Raw genomic sequence first — 27950 nt, 5'->3', positions numbered from 1 at the left:
TATTTGGAAACGGGCTGTTTATGCAGTTTATACTTTATAAAAGGACATTTGAACAGTACAGAAAAGTCCATATAACTTTTTAAGACATCATCAACATTTTAAACTTTGAAAATATTTCTCCAACAAGGAACTTAGTCATCTTCGTCAGAGAGTTTCAGATCCTCCACCACGTCCTCGTCTCCATCAGCTAGATTGAAGAGAGCAGACGCCGAGAGTGGCTGAGGGGCCCTGGATGCCACCTCGTCGGTTGTGTCCTCATCCTCACCTAGAAAGTACGACCGGAAGAAACTTGGTTTTGGATACAAAAACTGTCAGATACTGTCTGGTTAAAACATAGGCAGTTTTTGTCTTTCTGCATAACGAATGCGATGTTATTGATTCAACTTTGATGTTGGTGGTCTTGGGAAAATAGGGCATTTGTCTCATTGGCGGTCCCAGGTCAGTTATTTCAAACATTTATAGTCTTAATTCACCTTTGTCCAAACTACAACAACCTGGGAGGCAATTTTTGGAGGCAAAGAGAACCAATCTCGTGTAAGTAGGGCAGCGTGTGTAGTGTATTAGCTAGCCGCTCACAGTGGTACAAAACTTCATGAATTAAAAAAATAAAAGAAACAAACAAATAAATAAATATATAAATAAATACATAAATAAAAAGCAAAAATGTATGATCATATCAAATGCATTTTTAAAAATACTCATAAATTAAGATATTTCCACACTTTAAATCAATAAGACTCTCAATGTTTAGTTGATTTGTAATGAATCCAGAAATATTTTTAATTGCATTACCAAAAATAAAGAACTGTGAAAATATTCTAATTTGTCTGAGTCAGTGCTGTACAGTGCAATGTACCAAGAAGTGGGCAAACCTTTCCAGCAGCTCCCGTTATCTCGCACTTTTTGTGATTTATTGTTTTATTTTCCGTTTCTATCTTCTGTGGTTTTCGTCCCGTTTGACAACTACACTTTGGATTACTTTCTATCCTATGGCCATGGGTTTTAATGTACAAACATGCATTTATTCAAGGAATCAATTCCTTGCCCTGAAGAATTCTCGTGCCGGCGTGATGAGGGGGCTTATAGTGGATGCGGAGCTAGCTAAGCGGCTAGCAGCGTTATAAGTCTTCGGTACCGTCCGTAATCATGGTAAATGCTAACTCTCTACCAAATAAGACCGATGAACTGGCTGTGCTGGTGAAAAACATCAAAGCGCACAGGGAGTGCAGTTGCTGTGTTTTACGGAAACGTGGCTCACGTCTAGCACCCCGGACGCTAACGTGGAGCTACCCGGACCGGAGCTTCAGCGCCGTTAGACAGAGACATGAAAGCCAGCGGGAAACGGAGAGAAGGTGAACTCGCTAACACGTGGTGGTGTATCCCTGGGCACAAAGATTTCCATCTGCCACAGGGACGTCGAACTTTTGGACTAGCGTGTGACGTCATCCACTCCGCTAAACTACAACAAGCACCCCGAGGGCATCATGTTAATCTGTTAATTAATATTATTGTAAATTTGTATTAGCAACATTTTTTAATCATTATCCAATTCATTCAATGAGCCAATACCTCTAATTTGCAGCCGACTAATGATATCTATGCAATAAAAATTACTATTTTTCCTAATAAGTTTTCTTTACCTTTTACAAGTCAAACAGCTAAATAAATACATAAATAATCAATACCAAAAGGCTAATGCAGAATAAATGTCGGTAAGAAGACTTAAATTTTGTCTATTATTCAACACACACCTGAATCTCCATCACTTATGTCCGACTGCCCTTCATCGTCGCCATCGTTGTCATCATCGTCATCATCATCATCAGACCCACGGCTGCCCTTTTTGTCTAGGCAGAATAAAACACAAAGAAAAAATACAATCACATTTCTCCCCTCTGTTGATTTTCCCCAAGTTAGCATTTCTGCACAGCTGACATTCTTTGTAAACACCTCGATGTGGGCCAAGCATCAGAGGCTTCTGCAAAACGCGTTCTTCCCTCCTTCTCGAGATAGAACCTAAAGTCGATTACAGCCGCCGCTCGTGCCGCACAAACACCCGTGACAGTTTACTACCGGCAATTTCAGACGTTTTCGGCTCACGGCCTAAATATAGAAAATGGAGATTGCTGGCAGGTTTCAGAGCAACATTTACGACGGGGAGTTCTGTGTGTGTGCGCGCACATGGAATCGCCAAAAGGACAACAGGGGTTCACTGCTTTGAAGTTGCAGTGTGATGAGCGGCTCGGGGAATCAACCGGATAGAAAAAATAAACCAAGGGACAGGCTACAGAGCGTTTTTTGTAAAATAGACGCTGCACTTACTAACTCATCAAATAAGAAACAATAATAAAAACGATTGCTTTGAAGTCTTATTTTATCACAGTGCACTCTGACTCCTTCACTATTACTACTTTTCTGTAGGGCTGCAAAGATTAGTTAATCTATAATACATATGATCAAAAATCAATTCCAATGGCATATAGCATCTCTGTCGAGTGGTAACATACAGAAATGGTGGCGTCAACATCAAATACTGGTACAAAAACTTCTTTAGTTTCGAAGCATTGTACATGGAGGACCGCAGGCACGGGAAGAGCTTGCAAACTCCGCACACAGGGGCTGTGGCAGTTGAACGCTGGACCTCCGCACCGTGGGGCTGCATGCTAACCACCCAGTCGCCGTGCCGCCCGCTACACTGACACATAGAGAGAAAAACCCACAGGGACAAGCCTAATGTCACTCCCGCCCACTTCCCCCCACTCGTTATTCCTCCTTCCTAATACGTTCCACCCTGAGCAGCTCTGCTAGTAGTAAAACAAAAGCAGGTAAATGTTGTGGTAAATAAAGCATAAGCTCTTCTTTGAACTCAGTTAGGCATCGTTAACTCAAACTTAATAGGGAAAATATTTACATTTCTATTTTATCCAGGACACCTCAAACGACGCAACCCTCTTCTAAGAAAAAAAAATAACGATCCTATTATTTGACTAATTGTTTCAATAGTAAGTGACTAAACGACTATGATAGTGTTTGGTGGCAGCCCTACTTTTTAGGAGCCCCCAAGTGATCTGAAAAACGTCTAATCCCCACAAACCCACGCCAATGCACTCCACACATACACAAGATCATTAGCCATGTTCCAGAGCAGTGCACGTCAACAAAGAAGCTTCTGAAGACTCAAAACCGGACGAGGCTTGTATCCGTGTGCCGTCATCTGTGCCTATGTGAGCGCATGTGTGTGAGCGCCAATGAAAGCAAGAGAGGAAGCCGCCACCTCTGGCTGTTCCACTGCTCTGGTTTGAATTAGGAAGTCCCGCGGGGAGGCGAGCCCGCACTTCCTGTCGGCGGAGGTCAGTTTGTGTTTGTACTGGGCGGAGGAAAGAGCAACCAAAGGGAAGGAGGGAGACATGGAAAGGGGGGACGGGGGCGCACGTGCGTTTGCAGAGACTCTCCCGACAATCAAATCCAGATGCATTAAAAGGAGGGGGGGTCCGTCGCCTACTCTTCTTTTCCTGTGTGACCTTGGAAAGCAGTTGTTAAAGCAGCACAGAATTTTCACAGAGATCCTGATGTTTAAGCCAATAGATAGTTTTCATGTGACGTCACACGCATACCCTGATGGAACAGTCAGCCATACTGGATGAGTCCAACAGACGTGGCTTGACGTTATTAAGGCTTACCACTGTTATGTTATTTGCTGTTTATATGAAAGTGGAGGTTGTCGTTTTTTTTGTCTCCCTGCTAAAGTTACCTCTTAGGGCAAAAAAGTAAGGAATTGTCAAAGAAGAGATGACCCGCATGGTTTTTGAAGCTTAGTGGAGGAGACCTAACACCCAAATTGTATCCGTTTGGGAGAGTCTATTCTAGGCATTTTGTAAATGCTAGGTGATCAGGAACATAGTCATTTTTGAAAGAATAATCGGGAAACTTGTTGCTATATCTTGTTGACTGACTTTTGGGTAAACAGGCAACTTAAAGTATCCTGTCACGCCAGAAATGTGGCTGCCTTGCTTCAACAATGATGATGACAAACTTTCTTGTGGAAAACATGATTTGGCCAAACCTCACCCAGATCCTAGATCTGGCTGCCCCAAAATTAATTGAGTTCGAGACCCTTGATGTAAACAAAAAGGTGTACTAAAAGTAGGTATAGGTATGTACCCATCCAGGATGGATGCTACTACTCAGGTTTTCCGGATGCAGATCACATGATTAGGAACCATCTACATGTACAACCCATTTGAATAAACAAACAAATATCTTTTCTTTTAAATTGAAAAATGGATTTGTTCAAGCCCAACCCTCATATCATTGTCCATTAAAAGGTGGAATTGGTTAAAAAAATTAAATGAGAAATAAAAACATACTTGAGCTAACCACCTCCAGAAACTTTGCTTCGTCCTCTCGATGTATCAAAACCTAGCAAAACACCGCCCTTCAGAGGCCAACCGGGTAATTACACCTTTAATAGTTTTACTGCAATCGCCTCAATTTATATATAGAGCACACCAAGCTGTATGCAAAGCACTGTGCACCTATAAAAACACACACACACACACACACACACACACACACACACGCACACACACACAGTTAAAAATAATTCAGATAAAAACAGTAAACACCATAAAACCAATGCCCATTCCCCAGCAAAGAGAAAATCTATGAAATAAATATGTGTTTCAGGGTGGGTGGGTTTGCGGTTGTGTCTCTTCACCACTAGGGTTGTAGGGGCACCATTTTCTCTGGTCTGTCTTGGACAAGAACAGCCTGGTGGCGCCTATCCCTATCCAGGCCAACAAAAGTTTTCATCCGGTCTAGTTTTAAAAATGCACAGAAATGGGGAATTCTAAAGACTGTCCAACAACAGGAGATGAGTTAGCGCTTGAGCTGCCACCTATAATGTGAAAACTCTAGTAGTACTTGGTCTGTTGCCCGGACGCACCAGGAAGATGTCTCAGGGTGGGCAAGACGAGACAGAATCATTTACAGATTATTGTTGTAAATGGACAACTGTAAAATGCACAGAAAATCAATGAAGGGAGGTCCAAAAATAAATTTATGTTATCCCTACAATTTGTTGCAGCAACACCGTTTCCAACAAACTATAAGATGAAAAATAATTTGAGGAGCAGCGAAAAATTTCCAGTCTAATTTAATTTAAAATCAGCAGGGTGTTATGGGATTAAGCAATGAGCAGGCTCCTGTTTTATAGCAAATGAGCAAGCTCTTACCTTTGATTTTGAGTCCTGTGTCCTCATCGTCATCTTCAGAGTCACTTTCAAACAAGCCCTTGAACTGCCTCTTGTCTTCTGCTTTCTCTTGAATCTTCTTTCGCTTGATTTCAGGCAAGTTTAGATCTTCCATCTTAAAAATTGTATTTTTTTTTTAAAGCAGAAAAACATTGGTTGTTTACTTTTCATTTGAACCACGAAAAGTATTTGGGGCGTTTTCTGCACTGCCAGTAGTAGTCAACGATATGTGTAGTGAATGAAATAAAGTTTGAGTGGGGTTGAGTTGGATAGTTACCCTTTCTTTGCCAGATATCTCCAACAGAATTTCTTTCTCTCTCAACTTCTTCCACTGGATGTAATACCTGCTTAGTGGAGTTCCCTCCCTGGCAACCTGCTTTTCCCATGCCGCCTGGATAAACATCCAAAAAAGTTGATAATCATTTATTTTGCTATACTTTTACAAAGTTGATCATATAGTCCATGTGTATTTGGAAGTGGAATCAGTTCATTATAAATGCAAATTATAATCACAATTTATTAAATTAACTGCAACAATATTTGTTTGAAACATTATTTAAATTGATTAGATTTGAGGTGATGATCTAATGCAGGGGTCAAAGTTTTTGAACATATGAGAGCTACTTTTTTTGTTACAGATTGCCGCCAAGGGTTACCATTTTGATAAACATTTATAAAATTAGAACTTATGTAATTACCAGGTTGTAATATTAAAATTTAGGTCAAGTCAAGCACTAAATATATCAGATAGATTTTTTTTTATTAGAAAATCACTGCGGTCCATTTGTGGTGAGCTATTTTGGGAACGCATTCGTAGGTATTTCATATGTTCATAGGGGGCACCATGTTGAAGACATCTAGAGAATACAACTTTTAAATTAAAAAGTGAAAAAATATAAAAGTAACAGTCAAAATATGTTAACAGATCTGCTAACCTAACAATCTAAAATTCTTTGGAGCACATAAAAAAATGGTTATTTCATGGAGACAAAAATACTTAATCAGAACTTATATTTTTACCTGGCAAGAAGAAAACACCTCTGCTTCATCATACAAGAAAAAAAATCTGCTGATCATCTTTAACTATCGCTCAAGTCTAAAAAAAAGTGACACAACTCGAGTCCTTATTTTGCTGTTTCACACAGCCTTCCATAAATACTCAGGATTCCTGCACCTTAATGCAAGTTGAATTCAAGACTTGTTAAAAATGTTTTTAATGCCTTTTGAAATCATAATTAAGACAGAGTCAACAAGAAGACACAATTGAAACAAACAAAACCAAAAAACAAATATTTCTTGCACACAATTCATCCAGCTTTCTGCAAAAAACATTTGTCGGACATCCACTACTCATTAAATTTACACCATATCATGGACCAAAGTAGAGCTGCACAACAAATTGATAAAAATTGACTGTTAAAAACATTGGCAAATAATTAGATCATTGAAAAGTGGGTTTACACTTTTGATATAATTTTTGTGGTTAAAAAAATGCTAAATATAAATGAAATGTTTTGCTCTTCCTTTTTTTTGTTTTGCATGATAAGTCCAAACATAACATGGTCTTTGGATAAGGTGGTAGGAAAAGAGTATCTTACATATTTTCAAGTTTGTAGAATATATTTGTATGGATTCTTATTTTTTGTTAAGTTAATTGACGAACACATGGATTTTTTTATTGCTTTGTATTAGATTATTGCATGGTTTTGTGCACTATTTTTCTATCCGTCCAAAATGTCAATATTTGAATGAAGAGGATAATAAAAATATCTGAGAAATCCAATTCATCGATTATTAAAAGAATCGAACGATTCATCGATTATTAAAATAATCGTCAGTTGCAGCCCATGTCCAAAATATCTGTCCAAAGTTGCTATGTGTATTTTGGGTGGACCTAAGACACGCGTCTGTTCGGAAAGGCCTGACTGTTCTGTTATTGTGGTCACGCCATGTTGCCACGACAGTAAATCAGTGAATTATTAAAATGACAAGAAATGTTTATGGTCTGCCTTAAATAGCGTTTTTTAAGTCACTGAAGACGTCTCAAAGCGCTTTACAATGTGCTTCACACTTCCATTCACACACCAAATCCTTTTGGCCTAAATATAAATCTTATCAATATGTTGACATTTTTAAGACTTTCGAAAATTGGATTTAGGGAATTTTAATGCCAATTAAGGCCTTACATTTTGAAATAATGAATTTAATGCCTCTCAAGACCTTTCAAGGATCTGCAGGAACCCTGTATTACTGTTCTACTTTCTTTACCTAAACAAGCTTGTATTCTCTCATTTGTTTTTTCATGACAAGGTCTTGCTGATAAAAGCTTGGTAGGGTTCCCGTTTCGAAAAACTTCATTCCCCTCCTAGAATGCGAAATAAAAAATAAGCAGCCACGATTGAACTTGAACGAACTTTACACTGCTCGGCTCAATTGCGAAGCATCATCATCACCACTTTCAGATGCTTTTTTTGTTTTCTATTTTCGGACAAAACTGACAATGCACAATGCTTACGGTCAAGTAAATATCAGATTCCATATTGATGGGGAACAGCGAGATGAGAGTTGAATATTAATGTTGGTATTGCTTAGGTAGTGCAACCTGGCAGGAAGGGGGCAAGTTGCCAGAAGGGGGCCATGGCCTTTTGCACAGCGGCAGCGGGGTGATGTCCCTCTTCCTCTGCCTGCAGGGAGCCCTCGCCATAGCTGTTGCCAGGAAGTGGATGCCATGGTGACAACATCCAATGAGACAGCAGCGGCGACGGCGAAGCCCTGCAGGAGCCAAGCTGTCTGCTCATTTAGCAAACTCATGTGTCTGCGCATCTTATTGCCTCGCCTACTGATAAACATGTAAAATGTGTTTTCAAGGCTGCTGAGGATTTTGGACACACGCAAGAAAATTAACAGTGAGATTCCATTATCTGGCTGAATGATTGCTTATTAATTTAGTAATGACAGTAAAGTGTGAAGATCTAATAAAAAAATGTGAAACATCTGGACATCGAGGTCAAATCACAAGGTTGATCAAAAGACACTTTCAAGCTATTGTTAGCAATCAGAAATCTCTGCATGGGCGTTGTGCATTAATATAAACACCACATTACACTTCCAAAAACCATGTGGTTCTGGAAGCAAAACCATGTAGAGCAAATAAAGAATGTTCTGAACTCAAAGTGACCTCAGTCTAAGGAAAGAAAATCATACATCAGTTTGTTTGAAGAGCCCAAGTGTTTGGAATTTGTCGAGTTCAAACCAAATTCCAGTTAAAAAAGTTGAACCTGTTCTGCTGTAACAACTGAAAATTTGAACTGAGCATCTGTACAGCGTTCCTACCTTTACGGCAGATTAAATTGCACTTTGTGAGACTTTTTTTAAAACACTTTTTGAAATCAAATTTAAGACAAAATTAAAAGCAAAACTGAAACAACAAAAACCCCGCTAATATTTCTTGCAAACAATACATCATGCAACATTTCAGAAATACCCTTTTCATTAAATTTAGTTTACAATGGTCCAAAGTAAATGTCTCTGTCCAAAGTTGTTATGTGTATTGAGAGTAGAGCTAAGACATGCGTCTGCTCTGAAAGGCCTGACTGAAACTACATGTTTTGAAAGTTCCGTTATTGTGGTTACGCCATGTTGCCACAAAAGTAAACCGCTGATTAAGAAAGACAATTGATAAATGGTAATGAATCTATTTAGTTAAAACAAATATAAATCTCATTAATGTGTTTACATTTGTAAGACTTTCGAAAATCTGATTTAAGACATTTTAATGCCAATTAGAGGGTTTGTACACCTTGAGGCACTTTTCAAGCACTTTCAGGGACAATTTCTCCAGTACCTTCAAAGGAAAAAAAACCCAGCACCAATTAAAAAACGCTTTGTTTTGTTGACCTTTATGACTAAAATAAAGTCGCTATCTTGCTGCTAGCACATGTGCTATTTTGAGCTGTTCCTAGCTATGATCTTTTTGTGTCAACTGGTTGCTATAAACTTACACGAATTCTACCTTTCTGCTTAAACTAGCACGCGCACCTTGGCCAAGTCACTTGTTTACAAACACAGAAAGGTCTCTATCGTGTTGGGTGATAATTGATTTCAATACGGAAGACAAAAAAGACGAAGTACTGTATGTAAATACTGTATGTATAAAAAGTAAAAGGTTTGGCCAAATTTGGACTCATTTTAATGATATTGATTGCTCAAAGGGCATTCAATCTTTCCATCTTAGAAACTGCTGATCACTGGGTTGAAGATGCGAGAGGAGCAGGATGAGTATGAGGTTACTGCATGCTGTGCAAAGCTTGTATAAGGATAGTAGAGCTTGTGTGAGAGTGGGGAGGTAAGAGCAAGTGGTTTCTGGTAAGAGTGGGTTTGAGAAAAGGGTCCGTCATGTCACCTTGGCTGTTCAATTTGTAAATGGAGGGAGTAGTCCGCGAGGTGAGTGTAAGAGCAAGGTGAGCGGGTATAGTGTGTGAGGGTGGGTTGTATGTAGCGGTAAGATCAGGCCTAATGAATTGAGCCCAACCTGACCCGGCCCGCAAGTATTGACACCGGACACTACCTGAACCGACTAAATTAATTAATTGACAGGACCGCGCCCGAAGCAAACCGGAAACGTACATTTTGATCGGGCTGCCACGGGACCATTTATCTTGATTTTGCAGGACCAGCCTGATAAAACCCGATATTTCATATTTTATTAGTGAAGAATTATGATGTAAGATTCAACATTCTTATGAAAATGTCATCGCCTGCAACTTTTAGTATAACTTCATCCTGTTGTATTTTGGGCAGAAAAATAATTTTAAAAATTTAAAGTTAAAGAAATGGAAATATTTCTGAACATGACATATGCAGTTTAACAACGAGATAAAGCTGGGACACAGACAACGAGCCCGAGACATCTTGATGCGCACTTTACGCAGAGAAAAAAAACTGCAGTCAACTAGGGCTTTTAATAGATTTGTGCAGCTCAGATAAATGAGAAGTTATATAAAATTGTTATTTCTATAGTCTGAAAATAGAAAATTTAAGGAAATGATCAAAGAGCAAAAGCACAAACGAGATCATGAATGAAGAATACAATTCTTACTTCACTCTTACCAGTGCACGTTTGCCCTTTCAGTTCACTTGTTTTTAGTTTCTTTTACTTCTCGCTGCTCCATTTTGGCAGTCAAAATAGATGCTCGTTAAATTGCAGAGGGGGAGAATAATAAATAAATGGGGTTATTTTTTTTGTTTTCCTTTAGTAATTTCAGGGGGATTTTCTAAGGCTGTCCGTCATGTTGACGGGTTCACTTCAGGTTGAAATTAAATAGCGCTATTAACCACAGCAGCGATACGTTCTTAAAAGATGGACAGAGGGACAATAAATAACAATGATGAATGGATTTTTTAAAAAATTGCAGCGGCTCACAGGGAGGAGACAAGAGGTGAGTAAAAAAAGGCTGCCACCAACTAGCCTGCAGTTCTGCAAAAGGAAAGTGATGGATAAGAAAAAAGCAGCTAGATTTGTGGATTTATAAAAACAGTGTGAGAAAGCGGTGGGTTAAAAAAAAAAAAAGCATTGCAGCAAGATTGAAGCCTGGCTCAAGCCAAAGCCTGGACTAAAGATTGACGATTCAGGCCCGACTCAACCGGGTCAGGGTTTGGGTTAAAGATCTTACTGCTGGATGCGTGTAAGTCAGCTGTTGTTTGCGGATGACACTGCAGGACTGAGTGCTTTGGTAGTGGAGTTTTATAGTGTGTGTGTGAGAGAATGAATCTTAGGATTAATGCACACAAGAGGTGTTTGAGGGGTGGTGATGTAGGTGGATTAAATATTTTGTTAAAATGGGGAAAATTGCAGAAGGTAGATGGTTTTAAGTATTTTGGTTCATATGTGGCACCAGAAGGTGGATTGGAGAAGGAAGTGAAGAAGAGGGTTGGTTGGTGAAGGCACCGGGTGACCTGAAGAAATGTTTAAATGTAGAAATAGGCAAATGGATGCAAAGCGAGAATTGTATGAAGGTGTGGTGGTACCAACAGTGATGTGTGGCTCAGAGGTGTGGGGTCTGACATTAAATTAGCGTAATAGGTTAAATGTCTTTTAAATGAGATGATGTGTGAAGTAACACGGCTGGATAGGTTAGGGCAGGGGTCGGGAACCTATGGCTCGCGAGCCAGATGTGGCTCTTTTGATGATAACATCTGGCTCGCAAATCTGGCTCGCAGATTTGGGTTTAAAAAAAATGATCGTTTGTTTAAATGCATCCATCGATTTTCTATTGATCATGTCTTGTGCAGAGTTGCAGTTGCACGAGCGATTGTCTATTTTTAATTGGATGATAATACCCTATGTTGGCCGTTACTGGGGGCAAAGGTACACGCCCCCTTTAGCGTCCATTGGCACTTGGCCGTTGGTCATTAGCTCAAAGCTAACTCTTCGACGGAGAAGATGGCGAAACGAAAAAGATGATGAATATCGTACATTTCAGGACGAATAGACCGAAGAATTTGCCTTTGTGAAGAGGTATGCCTGATTTGCAATGACAAAATTGCATCGATGAAACAGTCGAATGTTAAGCGGCACTTTGACACACGCCATGCCTCCTTTGCACGATCTGCTTTTGCACAGCAATGTGCGCTGATTGTCAAGAGGAAAGGTGCTCAGCCGTTTTACGGCTTGCCTCAACAAAATACGGATTTTTTTTTAAATGAAAGGCAACGAGCATCCTGAGGTAGCGAAAACTGAGTGGCTCCTCAAGTTCTATTATCTCGTGGATATTACCGAACATCTTAACCAACTCAACGTTAAAGTGCAAGGCGTTGGAAATACAGTGTTATTCCTTCAACACGCTGTGTTTGGTTTTGAAAACAAGCTGGAGCTCTTCATCAAGGATTTTGAAACAGGTCGCTTACTACATTTCGAAAAACAGAGTTTACAGAGGCATACACAACAAGTGAGCCCACTCAAAACATCTCCACCAGCTAGCTGGCTTCACAGCCGGTCTCCTCCAGTCGTTCAAAGCGCGCTTTGGAGAATTTTGTGAGCACTGTGGTCTTATTAAGTTCACCACCCATCCAAACCAGTGTTCACTGAACACAGCCGACCTGAGTTGCATTCCTGATGTCTCCCTGGTAGATTTTGAAGCAGAAGTGGCTGACCTGAAGGCCTCAGAGATGAGGATGAGCAAGTTCAAATCACTGAATGAAGAATTGGAAAGAATTGCACGACAGAAAGCGGAGTTCGCGAGCAAGCACATGAGGACAGGGAAATTGACAAACTTCAACCCAAAGACGAGCTGATTCTCAAAGCTTGGAACGCACTTCCAGTCACATACCACACACTGAGGCGTGTGAGTATTGGTGTATTGACTGTTTGGATCGACGTATTCATGTGAGCAGTCATTTTCACATCTCAAAAACATCAAGTCCAACCTACGATCACGTTTAACGGATGAAGGCCTCAATGCCTGCATGAAGCTTAAACTCACAAAGTACCAACCAGACTACAAAACCATCAGCAAATCCATGCAGCATCAGAAGACGCATTAATGGTGAGTATTATAACATCATTATTTAAAATAATAAATTAAGACGCTTGTTATGCTCACATTTAATTGAATTCAGTCTTAAAATATATTATAAGGCTCTCACTGAAACAAATTTCCAAAAATTGTGCTTTTATGGCTCTCTGAGTCAAAAAGGTTCCCGACCCCTGGGTTAGGGAATGAGGAAGCATGGAAAAGAAATGGTGTGGCGATAGAGCTTGCTGGGAGGGTTGGTAAAACGTTCTGATATGGTTTTGACATATGGGAAAGATGGATAAAGGACATTTGACTAAAATAGTATGTCGTGAAGGAGTGTTGGGAAATAGAATGAGAGGAAAGCCCAAATATAATCGGATGGATGGAGTGAAATGTGTTCTGGATGTGGAGTCAGTTAATTTAATGGATGCAAGAGAGTGTGATAGAAATGGATGTGAATGGAGAAGGATAGTTAAGAATGACCTATACCAATGAATATGATGCAGAGGGGGTAAACCAGTATGCTGTCAGGCCTCTGTGCCAATAAAGGTTTGCATGGCACAGCAACTCATCCCTTGTGCTGAGGGCTTAAAGTTGGGTGATCTGTGAATATTCTAATTTATATTTCATGAGTTTTTCAGGCATCCACATGCAAAACATGAAATAATTACTAAATAATTTGGTGCATAATTTTTATTATTGTTAAAAATATATCATTAAAAAAAATAAAAAAACTCTGAGGAGCCGTTTGAGAGCTCTTCTCCGTGAGCTGAGCCGAAAGAGCCAGTTTTCTAAATAGAGCTGAACTCTTGGGTACCCGACGGGACAGTGACACTATACATGACTACGCCTTAATGACAAGCCGCCAGCGTCATTGTCTTTTAAAAAAAAAAATCAATTTAAGGCTCAGTTTAGAGTCCGGCAGCCAAAAGCCATAGCAATGACAAAACTTTCCAGCATTTTCAAGCACATCACCTAAAATTCAAGCATTTTCCTGACATTGAAAACAACATTAAAATTCAAGCATTTTCAAGGATGTTAAGATACTGTATGAACCCTGCAATGGAGGCCTTATTTTTAGAATAATGAATTCAATGCCTTCTAAGACTTTTCAAGGATCCACGGGAACCCTGCTGTGAGACTTTTTGAAAAAAGTAAAATAATAAAAATAAGCAAGGAGGGGAAAATAGTCAACAACTTCTGCTGAGTCAAACAAAAAATATCTGCATTAAAATTATGAATCTTATGATGGGTATGACAATCAAACACAAATAAAGCGTCAAATGATCCCTTAAAATACATAAATGATAAATAAGGTTTAAAAATGGACGGAAGGTCCATCACCTGGAGCCAAAGGATTATATTCTGATTGAGGCTCTACTTTCAGAGATGTGTTCACTAGATTGGTAAAATGTTTTAAATGTTAAAAAAAGAAATATAGAGAAGACATCAAAATATTTAATGTGTTATGTTAATTTAAATTATTAATACACTTGAAGTTAATGTTTTGCTCTATTTTAAATTTTTTAACAAGAATACTTGCCGGATATGGCAAATGGTAGATGTATACAGTATATAAATACATAAAAATATATACACTTGAATTGACAGCAGTGTGTGATGTCAGTTATCATATCATACTGAAAAAAAAGATATAAAAATAAGATAAAGAATATTTTTGGAAAGTTATGGCCTCCACTCACCACAGCACTGGCGTCAGATACCGCAACGGTGGCGTTTTGTCGCCTCGCTGTGATGTGGTCACTGTTTTCTTGTACTTTCTCAAGAAGCTGCCGCACCGGCTTGCAGTAATTGGCCACTTTGCATTCTTTAAGGAACGCTTTCAGCTGGGGAAGAAGAAGAGGGTTGGTCACAAATGCGGCACTTGGATAATATGGAGGATCGATTATTAGGATCAACTTAAGCTGATATGCAATAGAACACGCCTTAGAAAATGCATAAATTAAGTTTAAAATGATGAATGTATTATAAGTATGAATGCTCGAGAAATAGTCATAACCTACATAGGAATATGCCAAAACTGCCTTGTTTTTCTGGCATATGTAAATAGTTAAATGGATTTATGCCAAAGTGTCTTTGCTGTCTTAACGTTTTTTGTACGCATGGAATCTCCTAAAAACTTTGCTCTAACGCTGTTAACGACTCTAGCCCAAATTACATGGAAAAGTGCATATTTTGTCTTTGGAGGTCGACACAAACAACGGCAAAAAAAAATGCAAACCCTAAAAAAACCCACTGATGAGAAAAAAAAGAACCAATTCTCCTTTAAGTTCTGATTATATTTAATGTCTGCACATGTACCACACAACTGCAACAATTTAACAAAAGAAACATACATTTAGTAATTGTTACCTGTATGATGGTGGGTAAAGCAAGCTCTGGGAAGCCTATGGAGCCTGCCTGAGTATGGAAATATTCCAGAATCAGGTCATAGAGCTGGTCAATCAATCCGTCCTACAAAAAAAATTGGGGAAACATATTTGCATTCAAGGGAGCAATGATACACATTCAAACATCTGTCAGTTAGGCCCGACGATTAACCGAAATCGATATTGCGATGTAAGTCAGTGCGATAGTGGAACCCCAAATCGCTGCATTTTTTTCAAGGATTCATAGTTTAAGTTTTTATTTGAAGATGGAGTGTTAGGCCAACGAGTAGTCACGTTTTGAGTTTTAACAGCGCCGGCCAATCAAAAGCAAGATTTAATGGCACCAGCCAAGAAAGGCGTAGCAGAGTTAGTGCACGACTTTGATAGGCTGCTGTAAGCGATCAGTCAAGCAGCTTGGCGCAAAACTGGCCACAAAAAAAAAAACGCGACAAACGCGACAGCCTGTAGTTTGAGCAGCTTGCTTCATAGAAAATGAATCAATCAAACCGAACTCTAAGGAAGTCAGAAGAGCGCAAAGAAAAGCTGATCACCAGCGGGTGCTCTGCCTGGATTTGACTGAAGCGGCGTTGGTAGGGAGAGCTAACAGCTCGGCTAAAAACTCAAACTACCAGTGCCGAACGTGGCTGGTCACCAAAGACAGATTTATTACCAAAAAACAGATGACTTGGAGCTCTACTCACGGAAAACCTCTACATTTGTGACTCTTGTATTTTAATAATCACAAAAATCCTGCAGAAGTCGCGGGGACCCGACTCTAGCTTGTAGCTTGCACGCCAGGCTCTTAATCGTTTCCTTACACTGAAACGAATAGCCCTCAAATTTTGTTGTTCGTTTGTACAATGACAATCAAGACCATTTATTCAACCGCAAGTCTTTTTCTATTTGTACATCAATAATTGATATTTTGTTAGTCGTATACTCTCTGTCTCCAAGTATGTCATCTCAAGTTATGTTTGCATGTCACTATGTGTATGTAATTTTGGTCTGAAAAATCGCAATCAGGTTGTTTTTTTTTTTTTTTTAAATTGAGCAGCCCCAGTGTCGAGTAACATAAAAAGCGATTCTCAACAAAGAATCAATAATGCGAGAGGTGTTCTATAATCCTCGTGGCAACAACAGTAACACAAAATGTTTTAGGTTTTCGAGTAGGCTGAAAATGTTCAATTCGGTGAATCCCTAAATCAGAATCATACTTCTCACTGTGGTCATAAGAGCATTATAATTAACAATAGTTTGACTATCCTGTCAGTACTAGCACAACGACTTGTATTTGAAATCAATAAGTTTTCAAGTAACACATTTTTTAATTTCATTAAAATAAACATGGAACAAATCAATTCAAGTTGGAAATCTATTAAAAACTAGTATTCCACCCTTAAAACTCACATCAAATGAAAGCTTTAAACAGTCAACTGTTCCATTTTGTATTATCAAAAAAGCATTGAAAAAAAAAAAAGTAATATTTTTTCTTTAACTTTACAGGCCCTTTTCCCAAAGTGATAATACCTTGTACGCCTTTTCCATCAAGTTGACTTTGTTCAGCTTGAGGATGACTGCAAAGTTGATGGGCTTTTTACTCATCCGTGCTGGTTTCTTGTTAAAGTCCACTTGATTAAAGATCTGCCAAAGAAAGTGTAGAAATATAAAATTAAAGACTTTAGATCAAAGAATGGCACTGTGACCCATTTAGATTTTCAGAAACATGACTGACACTTTTGGGTTCAACATTTTCACCAAATGATGTTTGTCGGGAGTTAGGTGTTTGGTTTCAGAACTTAATCCCCGTGCACACCTGGCACCAACTGCATGCTATGCCACTGGTGATCGGCATTTTGCTTTTGAAGTCAGGTGTGTGGATCCGCAGTATAAAGCGTATGAAACATGTTTTATCATTTTGTGTGCGGGGGACACAAAAGAACAGCAACTTGAATACAAATCACCTTCTGTGACGTCATTCACTGAAGTTTCCTTTAATTCGAGTCAGCTTAGGATGTAACTTTAAGGTTCTGTTGGTATTATGCATGGACTCACCCCTCATATCTTTCAGATTCAATTTGCCCCTATGTTCCTGCTCTGTGCCTTCGCTTGAAGAATGCTGGTCTGCTAGTCATCCCAAGAGCCAAGAAAAGATTTTCAGGTTCGAGAGCGATCTCTATTCGGGTCCCGGTGCTGTGGAATGATCTTCCCTCTGAGATTTGAACTGCAACTGTTTAAATCTAGGCTTAAAACATACCTATGTTCTATAGTTTATGAATAACCTCGTGATAAAGGGCTATAAAAATAAACATGACTTGACTATGTTACATGTTGACGATGTCTGTGTATAGACATCAATTTTAGCCTGGTCATCCTGGTAAGGGGATTACCTCATGTGCAGTTTCTTCTCAAGGTTCCTTCATTTTCCTCATGCTAAGGTTGAGTTTTTATTTGCCTTTATGTTGGTTTTAGATCAGGGGATGGTGTAATTATAGTCTGTGGTTTGCAATAATCTGGTCTGTGTAGCCCTTTGAGACCTCTTGTGATAAAGGGCTCAACAAATAGACATGACGTGATGCACCCAACTTGGAGCAGAGCTGAAAATGGTGCAGCTATAAATGATGCTAGGTGTGCAGGAGCACGGCGTCGTTGGCGCTTTGCGACCAAAGGCTTTGACGCCAACTACCCATACAGGTAGTGCAAGGCGTAGGCCAGAATAAGTCAACCCAAAGGATTTCCTGAGAACATTATGTTGTATGGGCCACTACTAGTTTCTACCCAGCATTTTATGATAGCAAATTGAACTAGAAATGCATATCAACCAGCTTAGATCAGATTCTGCTGGCGGCCATTCGGAGAACGTTGTCAAGTGAAGACGACATATCAAATCGCAAAGGCTAATGACCAATTATGACTATGCTTCAGAAAACAGATTGACCAAAATTAGTTGTTCATGGACTTAAAGCTTTCCAACACAGCAATGCATGACAGATATTTCAACTAATCGAAAATTCCATTAATCAAAATACTTTTGAATGTAAGGGGAACTTTCTGTGACGTAAACAATGGTCAAAGTAGGTGGTTGCTGTTAAGTTTAAATGCACCCTAAAACATATCTGGTAAAGAAGTGGTGCTTAAAACAAACCAGACTAAAAAATAAGAAAGTAGACAATGATTGTTGCAAAGCGTGACTAGATAAGAAAAACAATAAATAAAATATAAATAAAAATGAAAAAAAACAAGATCAGAAAAATATTTGCTGTATAAGCAGAGCCCAACAGTCATTTGCCCACATTATGCCCGGGTTAAGCGGAACATTCTCAAGGCTGTGAGAAAAAATTCCAGCCGGCACGCCAGCTATTCGTCTCCATGCTGTAACTTTCTGCACATGGAGCACAAGTGAATATGTGCTGTGTACGTGTTTTAAGCTATTTCTGACACCCGCTTATCATGTGTGGTTTTATGCGCCTGTGTGGTCGTTAATGCACTCAGTGTGTGCGAAGCAGAGTGGCGTCGCTGGCCGCTGCTGTCTCTATAAACAGAGGATGTGGTGGCGGTCGGAGGAAGGATTAAGGGGGAAGTGGGACTGCCCTGATACATGCACGAACAGACGCATGCACGCACACACCACTGATGCAAAACCTAAAACTTAACACCACTACACCCACCCCCTCAGAGGCAAGAACACACACAGACAGGCCACGGCAAGGGGATTCTACTGTTGCTGCTGCCGTGTTTTAATCAGTAGCAGTTCACCTTACCTTAAACAAGAGGAACAGTTGATAAAAAAAAGTAGATGCAAATGATTATGACAAATGTTTTTAACGGTATGTGTGTTACCTGCAGGGGGTACGAGACGGCTAAATGGGGCATGGTCTATGCGTGAATGTACGGGTAGGTGGGGGTGGAATAGTGCAAAGGCCGACAGGATGTGGTGTGCACAGCGTGTTCAGACCATAGTGTGAACCACAACCATGACTTTATCGCTTTTGTAAAGCTGCAACATACAATCCCCCACCACACACACACACACACACACACACACACACACACACACACACACACACACACACACACACACACGACCAAACCTAAAGGGGATGCTAGTCAATATTGACAGCAAAAACAGCACACAAATCACACACCCAAACCTCTTGATTGTGACGCACATAGTTGCCGAAAACTTGTCAGAAACAGATTTCTGCCGCTTTAAAATCCTTTTAATACATTACTCTATATAATTAGTAATTTGATGAAGCTACCATTGAAGAGATCAATACGCTATCAATTGTATTTAAAGTAGTTATTATTAAGATTCCCTGATATCATGCCAGCAGCTTATTGCAGGTGAAGTGTTGCAAGAAGTGGTGGCTATTCATAACAAAACTCTGTTACAGAGGGGTAATTATTATCTTTCCAGTTAGGTGAGTAAACAATAACCTGAGGGCAGTTTAATCGCACTGTCAAGTGTATTTGAAATATTTGAGTATGAACGCAACACCTAGGTTTTCACATGAGACAAAAAGAGTACCATCTCCACCCTACGTTCACATAAAAAAAAACATAACTGCAACCTGTACAAATACAACTCGCATAAAATATTAACTTGTCAGGTTTTACGCATTATCCATTTATGCAATGCTACAAAAAAATAATCAAGTTCTATGAAGATATAAACACTACAATAACCATTTGATCAATGTCTCCAGTGCTATCTGTCACACTGACCGTCTCTCTCTCCCGGTCCTATTTCTCTGCTGCTTCTTTAATCCTTGTATGGGTTTAGCGTATCACTTGTGTTGATGAAACTCTATCTCATTTCTAACAAATATAATAATAAATGGTTGTCATTATAATTGCTAGCATGGCAGCAAAAAAACAAGAGGTGGTGGTTAATAGTATCCATACTCAAAAGTTAAATGTCCATTTTTATTATTTTCATAATATGATCAAAGTACATGCATGGATAATACCTGCAGATGAAAATTTCCTAATTGCATGTCAGTTTTGCACAAGACAAAAATCAACCCAAACAAAAACCCTAACCAATAATGCTGAACAGTCAAAAGCATAATGTATTTGCACCTTATTTTAGCTACATGTTAGGATGACAGAAAAAAAGGTGGAAGCTGAATGAAAACTTTAGCCAAATACAACAGTACGAATAAAAAAAAAACAAAGTACAGTTGAAACTAACCTCAATAAGGAAGGGAAGAACTGGAACAAATGTGTTGGTGCTGCTTGATAGCAAGGTGAGAGCCCTGCAACAATGCATCCTGAGTGGATAGTATCTTGACGTGGGTACCAACCTGGTGAGACATAACAGTGATGAAAGTCACCACCCGCTGGAAAAAAAGCATATACAGCCCCCCAGAAAATGCACCCAAAGTTTGCTCTGCACTCAGTAAATAATCATGAAGGTAAGCAAAAAGTACCTACTTAATTGTACCGATGATAACTTGGCACAGTGGATATATGAGAGGGTGAAGGACGTCACTGGGGTGCAGGGTGCTGAGGACACGACACCAAAGACACAGACAGTGCACATACTGCCAATTGTACACTGACTGGCATGTTTCCTAAAAAGATACAAAAAGAGGCCCATCACAAAGCTCTTAAAAGCCTTACTACTCAAAACAAGGAAAAGGTTTGTGAAGAGCTTTGAGGAAATTTTTGGGGTGACCTTTAATAATACAAATGGAAAAAAAACAATAATTACTAAATATTAATACATAAATTACGGGACCCTTAACAGCTACATGCAGAATGCCTTACTCAAACTCAATGTTGGGCATTAAACTAAGTGCAAAAACGTAAATTTGGGCAAACTTGATGATTTGGTGTCAACTAAAGGCGGGATATAGATTATGTGGGTCCCCCCCAAAATGTTTTTAAGTGATGAGAAGAGACAAGTTTGTAGGCAGGGTCACAACTCTGCAATAATCTGGCATTAATCGGGATTCTTTCATACTTCAGGCAGGAGACATTCTTGACTAGTCGCCAGTCAATCACGGGATATATGGAGATGAACATTGAAACGCACTTATTCCAAGGGACAATTTCAACTTGACCATCAATCCGTAAAACATGTTTTGGGGATGTAGGATGACACCGGCGTGCCGGGAGATAGACTCACTCCATAGCGTAAACAATAGCTGGAATTGAAACCAGGACCTCTTAACTGTAAGGTCGATGTGCAGTAGAACTAGCCCGCTGTTGCCTACATACATATTGAAGATGCATGAAGTTGAAAATTTCTCAAGTTTAGCATTTTAAAGCATGATGAGTGTTTTTAATGGGGACCTTACCCCAAAAAGGGGGAAGAAAGAAAGCAACTGAGTGATTATCTTTTTATGTACCGTATTTTCCGCACTATATGGCGCACCATGTTATAAGGCGCACCTTCAATGAATGATATATTTTAAAACTTATGCCATACATAAGACGCACCCCATTATAAGGCGCTATAAGTGCATGCTGGTTTAAGATCAGGTAATTGTGCAATTTTGTAATTGTAATCCTGTGCAGTCCTTCGAGACATTTTTTGGGATTAAGGGCTATTTACGGTAAATAAATGTGACGACTTGACTACAGTAGAGAATGTAGTTACTTTATGCAACCTCTAGATGTTGCCACGCTCAAGGGAATGTCAACAAACCATTCAAAAAGGTCAAACTTTATTAACAAACAAGCTTTCCACAACTCCATTCACTCCCAAAATAAATAAACAGCCGTTTTATTATTTTCTCTGAGGTAAAGCATTTTCGTGACACATCTTTAACATCTTTGAACAACATCGACATCATTTTATTTTTTGTCCATTTAGTCAACACGCAAAGAAAAAAACGTCTGATACTGTTATTTTAAATGAAACGTTAGTGCAATCGCAATAAAGTGACACTCGTAATGTGCAAAAACAACGAGTGCAAAGCAATAACATAATAACTGTAAAATGTAAAACGTAAACACACAAAAGAAAAACAAAGATCACTCTATAAGCTCCTCATCGACGAATCCCTCGAATTCTTCTTCTGCTGTGTTCGAATTGACCATATCTCAGTGAATGGGCCATCCAACACGTCCGGTGTTTTTGTGCCAGCGCTGTTGCCTTCATACGTATAGTTATCGTACTGACACTTCTGCTTGCCGCTCTTTGTTGAACAACCCACTGTTCAAGTGTCTCCTCTAACTCTGGCCATCTTGCTTTATTGCCACGGAAACTTTGTTGAGTTTTCCTTACTTGGCGGAGCTTATCTTCATCCTTTCTCCACTTCCGTACCATCGATTCATTTAAGTTTAACTCTCTCGCTGCCGCTCTATTGCCGTGTTGTGCTGCGTGACTGATCGCTTTGAGTTTAAACTCGGCGTTGTACGCGTGTCTCTTAACAGGAGCCATTTTTTATACAAATGCACGTATGAAAGAGAATCTCGCTCGCTCTCTCTCTCTCTCTCTCTCGCTCTCTCTCTCTCAAACGTGACATTCTGAATAATTCTGCGTTTGTTTAAGGTAAATTGTGCTTTACATCTTCACCAGCCATAACCCTGGATTCAGACAAATACTGTATTTGTTGAATATGAATTAAGCAGTTTAATGGGGTAGCCATTTTGCCACTTAGTAAACAAATACAACACGAGCCCCGGCAACTACCAATCGTTTAATATTTCCCAGTATGCACAGCGCGAAAAATGGAGTCGGCGGCTGTTTCTCGTAGTTGCGAGACCTTGCGAATTTAATATTGAGCCATATATAAGGGGCACTGTGTTATAAGGCGCATGGTCAGCTTTTGAAAAAAAATAAGACTTTTAGGTGCGCCTTATAGTGCGGAAAATACGGTATGTACTATTAAGAACAAGGGCAGCACGGCGGGGCAGTGGTTAGCGCGTGTGCGTCACAGTTCTGAGGTCATGAGATCAAACCTACTGTGTGGAGTTTGCTTGATCTCCCTGTGATTGCGTGGGTTTCCCCCGGGCACTCCGGTTTCCTACCACATTCCAAAAACATGCATGTCAGGTCTATTGGCCGGTCCAAGTTGTCCCTAGGTATGAATGAGCGAGCGAATTGTCCCAGTGTGCCCTGCGACTGGCTGGCAACCAGTTCAGGGTGTCCCCTGCCCACTGCCCGAAGATAGCTGGGATAGGCTCCAGCACCCCCAGGACCCCCAGGACCCTACTGAGGATAAGCGGTGCAGATAATGAATGGATGGAATATATAGAACAATTTATTAAATACTGTAGTATGATAGTCAGCCTTCACAAGACTGTTTTACCAACCGTTTTCTTAATGGTCATGGCATTCCTAAGGTGGATGGCGAGTTGCCGGATGTAGATAAAGGCCTGCTGATAAGTGGCTTGTGTGTCCAGGGAGTACATCTCTGTTAGTGTGCGTTGCATGAAGTTGATCATTGGTAACGCACTGGGAGAAGTGAACTTGCAGTTTTTTACATAAGAAATGTACATTTGCTGTCAAGAAACAAAGTTATGGTTAATCCAGGTTGAAACCATGTATTACAGTCTTAATTATTATTACTTACCTTCAGAATGGGTACGAGGTAAGCATCTTTTTTATGTGTGCAGATTTTGTTGAGGGTCAGAAAAGCAAGGACCCGACTTGTCTCCTCTCCAGTACTCCATTGCTTTAGCAATTGCTGAACGATGACACGACATTTATGGATACATTCTTGGATGCATCGGCATTCTGACCAGAACTAGTCTGAATCAAATAACTGTCTAGGTTTTGGATATAAAAATATGTAAAATAGCACTGAAGTCCAATAACAGAAAACCACTAAGGTTTAGAGAGGGGGGTAGGCTTCCTCCCAATCAGCTTCAATAATGGCCTCAATCAGAATCATACCCCTGAATATTAATCAAATCATAAGGTGCCAAAGGATTCCCATGCCTCATGACCCCGTAACTCTCTACTATCAATCCTACCTTAAGAAGGAGCCGACACTGTTTGGGAAGACAAAGAAAATAAGGAACTAGTTCATTGGTGTGGCGCAGAACAGCACTGACGACTGTGGCCTCTGTTAGACAGGATAACAACTGTGGATGGAAAGCATGAATGAAAACAATAAACTTGTTAAAGCAAACAATATCAGGACCAATCATCAGTGTCAGTATAAAATACATCACAATAATGGCCACAACAAACCTGAATAACACCAGTGAGATACATCTTTATGTCCAATTGATTCTTCTTCCATTTATTACTTGTTTGTGGCAGTACCAGTCTAAAAAACGACAGCAATAAAGAAAGTCAATGACTCATTTCCTAGAGACTAGATTATAAAGATAAATTTGGAATAAGAAATTTCCATTGTACTTTTTCTGTTGCGCATCTGGCTTTAAGTTGAGCATGCGTTGAAAGGCACCAGAGAGGCTTCTGATGCAGAAGAGGACCAGGGAATTAAAAACTGCAGGAGTTGGAAACATAAACGTATTGGTAATTGTAACACTAGTCATACACCAACGACAGCAAATAAATCCATACATGTTTATTGTTTTTAATTAACAAAAATATTTTAAATAAATATGATCAACTATTTTAGGGCGGAAAATTTAGCTGTTTCCTGGGAAAGTAACGTCTTGATTTGGCGCCATCTGGTGGATCTTTTATACAGTTGTTAAAACTATTTCGTTTTGTGACGTGCAAGCACCCGTGTTAGTTGATTTGTTTGTTGTATTAGAGGGGCACGTTGCACAGAACAGTCACCACCAGGTTATATGTGCTAATTCCGGTGTATTTCTTTGAACAATGATTCCGTTTTCATGTAAAATACAACCATGTTAGCTATGTCTCATCTCATCTCATCAGCCGTACCGCTTATCCTCATTAGGGTCGCGGGGGAGGCTGGAGCCCATCCCAGCCATCTCCGGGCAGTGGGCAGGGGACACCCTGAACTGGTTGCCAGCCAATCGCAGGGCACACAGGGACAGACAACGCATTCGCTCATTCACACCTAGGGACAATTTGGACTGACCAATTCACCTGAAATGCATGTTTTTGGAACGTGGGAGGAAACCCAAGCAAGCACGGGGAGAACATACAAACTCCGCACAGGAAGTCTGGAGCTGGATATCCCAAGACAGGTTCCCATGACATGAACTGTGCCGCACAAGCGCTAACCACTGCGCCGCCGTGCTGCTTGTTAGCTATGTTATATAATGAAATTGTGAATATGCTTGATTGCTAATAAGATTTTCGAGAAGGGTTGTTCAAACCTCACATTGTGTTTGCAGTTAAAAAACGTCATATTGGAATATAATATTGTGAATGTGCTTAATTGCTGTAGAGATTGTCATGATTGTTTTCTGTTATTAGTGTCAATAAATTTGTTCAAACCAAAAAAATATCCTCCTGACTACCAGTAGTTCAAATTTGTCCTCTGTAGGGGACATTTCTAAACCTAAATATCTCTCACTCAGTGCATTCAACAACGCTAAGTCATTTTGTGCTCTATAGAGGACATTCTGTTATTTCCAATGATTCCAAATTTGTAGGGGTGGGGCTTTTTTACCTTGACTTCACCGGAGGAGAAAATGGCTTCCCTCAGTGAAAGCACTTTTTATGGGAAGAGAAGTGAAATACGTTTTATCAAACACATTTCATCTTGAAATGCTGTTGGCATTGTATTAATAGACTTTTATGAACATGTTTAAGTGTTGTTTGAGTGATTTTAAGTGCATTTGAGCCTAAGATTTAAGTTTTTAAAACATGTCCTTTGTATTTACCATTTGAAGTTATTTTGTCCAATTTGCTCTTTTATTTCTAAATATTAAAAGGTAATAGGCCTTAAGTACTGGAGACATTTTTTGGAAAATTCCATAAGCACAAATCAGTTTTACATTTTGAGAAACTCCATCAAGCCAGTCAATTACCTTGATGTTTCAGACAATGAAAAAACAGGTCACAGCGAAGACGACTACACTCCACCACACGTCAAAAATGGAAACCCTTTCCAAATGCAGCTTTGACAATCTATGTTTCTGGGCACCTCCCAAGAGTGTGGATGAAACGCATGCATCAAGCTGGCTGCAAGAGTTTTCTTTGTGTTTCCAAGATAGGGAATTTACTTTTAATGTATCATACCATATATGTAAAATCTAAATAAAAGTGCAACGATAATGGACGGAATGAAAACTTTGTCAAGTTGACTTTTTGATAACTATATTTGAACTGTTACACAATGAAGTTCTGTTTCACCTGCATTGAATACAGATTGCAAAAATCTATTTTTTGAGTAATCTAATTACATCGCAGATTGGGATATTTCCCCAAAAATGTGATTGGACATTTTATTTCCTGGTAGTCGGGAAAATTATTAAAAATATATCATAAATATATTGGTTCCTATAAATCAAAGACACAAACAAAGGAAGTTTTCATTATTTACTGTGATTTTAGTCATCCAAAAAATCTAAAAAACGTTTACTTTGGGTGGCAATTAAGTGACTAAATGTCACTTCTTTAAACCAGAATGTCAACGGTAATGTGATCACTGTGTATCACCCCAAATGTAAATGTTACCTGAACTGTCTTCCAGGATGTATTTGCACTGGGTTGCACTCGCTTTGTCACCCTTGGTCGTAGCAACTGCAGCTTTGAATGCTTGAGTGATCTCTCTGATGATGCGAGGGGACGGTTCTGCTTTTATTGAAGCTTTCCAATCTTGAATCATTTGTTCTGTGACTTTAATTAAATTGTCTGATTTCTTGGGAGATTTTGAAACCTGATTTTTCTCCTCTTCATCACTGGCCTCCTGCATACAAAAGATGATTTTGTTAGCGAGTAATATTTTTTACTTTTAAATGCTTTATGTATACACTTGTATTAGTCCCACCTCCAGCATGGATGGCAGTTGGTGGTACTTGTCTTCATCCCCATCTTCAGAGCTGTCAGTGTCATCAAAATCCAGGAGGTTTCCTTCATTTTCTTGTAGAAACTTGTAAAATTCTGGATCTTTACTTTTTAATCTCGACAGCTGTTCCTTGTGTTGGGACGCTTTACCAATCCTCACAGCATTCCTAAAGAGGGGAAACTGTAGTTTAGCTTGTAAAATTATAGATTTATATTTTAATAAATACACGTTAATAATACTTGGTGTTATCTTTCTCCTTGTTTTGTTTCTTCTGATCATTTTTAGGTGATTTGCTTTGCTTGGGGGATTCGTCTTTGGTCTGCACTTGATCGTCATCATCTGAATCAAATCCTGTCTGCAAGAACTCATCTAAAGTGAGGTCCTCTAGTTTTCTATGAGAAACAAATTGCATATTCATAAAAATAGAAGTAAACAGACATACATAGCTTTAAATATTTTCATTAAAAGAAGTGGGTAGCTTAGATATTAAGCCATACAGTATGTTGTTAGCCACAGCTAGCAAGGACCCATTATAAAGCTAACACATTTTAACTGTGCTAATACCAGTCACGTCAAACCAAAATGTTGCAGTCCAGTGTTATTAAACGACATTGGGTATGGCCATAAATCCAACATATTTAAACGTGGAAAAACAAAAGAAGGGTGAGAAAACAGCACTCACCGTTTTCCGGCCATGCTGTATCCAACATGTGATGCCGAAGCAAATTACCCAGGATGCATCGGGAGCTGTTGGTTTTGTGTTTCTTAGGTAAATACTAGCACATGTTTTGTTTTTTTTGTTAAGACTGTTTCTAACCCTTTTCTGCTTTGTTTCATAAAAATATCACAAGGCACATCGAAAATGTTTACAAATTAATTCGATGTTCTCAGGTATTGTGTTTAAAGTATGAGGGCAGCACAGCGGTACAGTGGTTG

At 39.4% G+C, this 27950-nt stretch overlaps 1 protein-coding gene across 1 annotated transcript; it reads right to left on the bottom strand.

Annotated features, from left to right (window-relative positions):
- Positions 1 to 15: 15 nt before the first annotated feature.
- On the bottom strand, positions 16 to 27749 carry noc2l (NOC2-like nucleolar associated transcriptional repressor). Its single transcript, XM_088331625.1, has 18 exons — positions 27697 to 27749; positions 27254 to 27406; positions 26997 to 27180; positions 26684 to 26915; positions 24479 to 24569; positions 24308 to 24386; positions 24088 to 24198; positions 23685 to 23798; positions 23425 to 23613; positions 20593 to 20732; positions 20351 to 20462; positions 16684 to 16797; positions 15140 to 15241; positions 14470 to 14613; positions 5530 to 5643; positions 5235 to 5367; positions 1752 to 1847; positions 16 to 265 (listed from the first exon to the last, which is right to left on the bottom strand). Exons 1-18 carry the CDS (start codon positions 27708 to 27710, stop codon positions 132 to 134), a joined length of 2256 nt encoding a protein of 751 aa, XP_088187751.1. The 5' UTR covers positions 27711 to 27749; the 3' UTR covers positions 16 to 131.
- Between the last annotated feature and the right edge of the window lie 201 nt (positions 27750 to 27950).

The sequence above is a fragment of the Urocampus carinirostris genome, chromosome 3 (assembly GCF_059441175.1).
Source record: "Urocampus carinirostris isolate Australia breed hairy pipefish chromosome 3, RoL_Ucar_1.0, whole genome shotgun sequence".
In the NCBI taxonomy this organism is placed as follows: Eukaryota; Metazoa; Chordata; class Actinopteri; order Syngnathiformes; family Syngnathidae; genus Urocampus; species Urocampus carinirostris.
Note: the sequence above shows the minus strand (reverse complement) of the source record. Positions and strands in the feature narration are given on the sequence as shown.

Coding starts and splice junctions, on each gene's coding strand:
- noc2l (XM_088331625.1), bottom strand. Junction 5,644..14,469: donor TATCTGACGCCAGTGCTGTG/GTGAGTGGAGGC, acceptor ATGTTTATCCAG/GCGGCATGGGAAAAGCAGGT. Junction 266..1,751: donor CATAAGTGATGGAGATTCAG/GTGTGTGTTGAA, acceptor CGTACTTTCTAG/GTGAGGATGAGGACACAACC.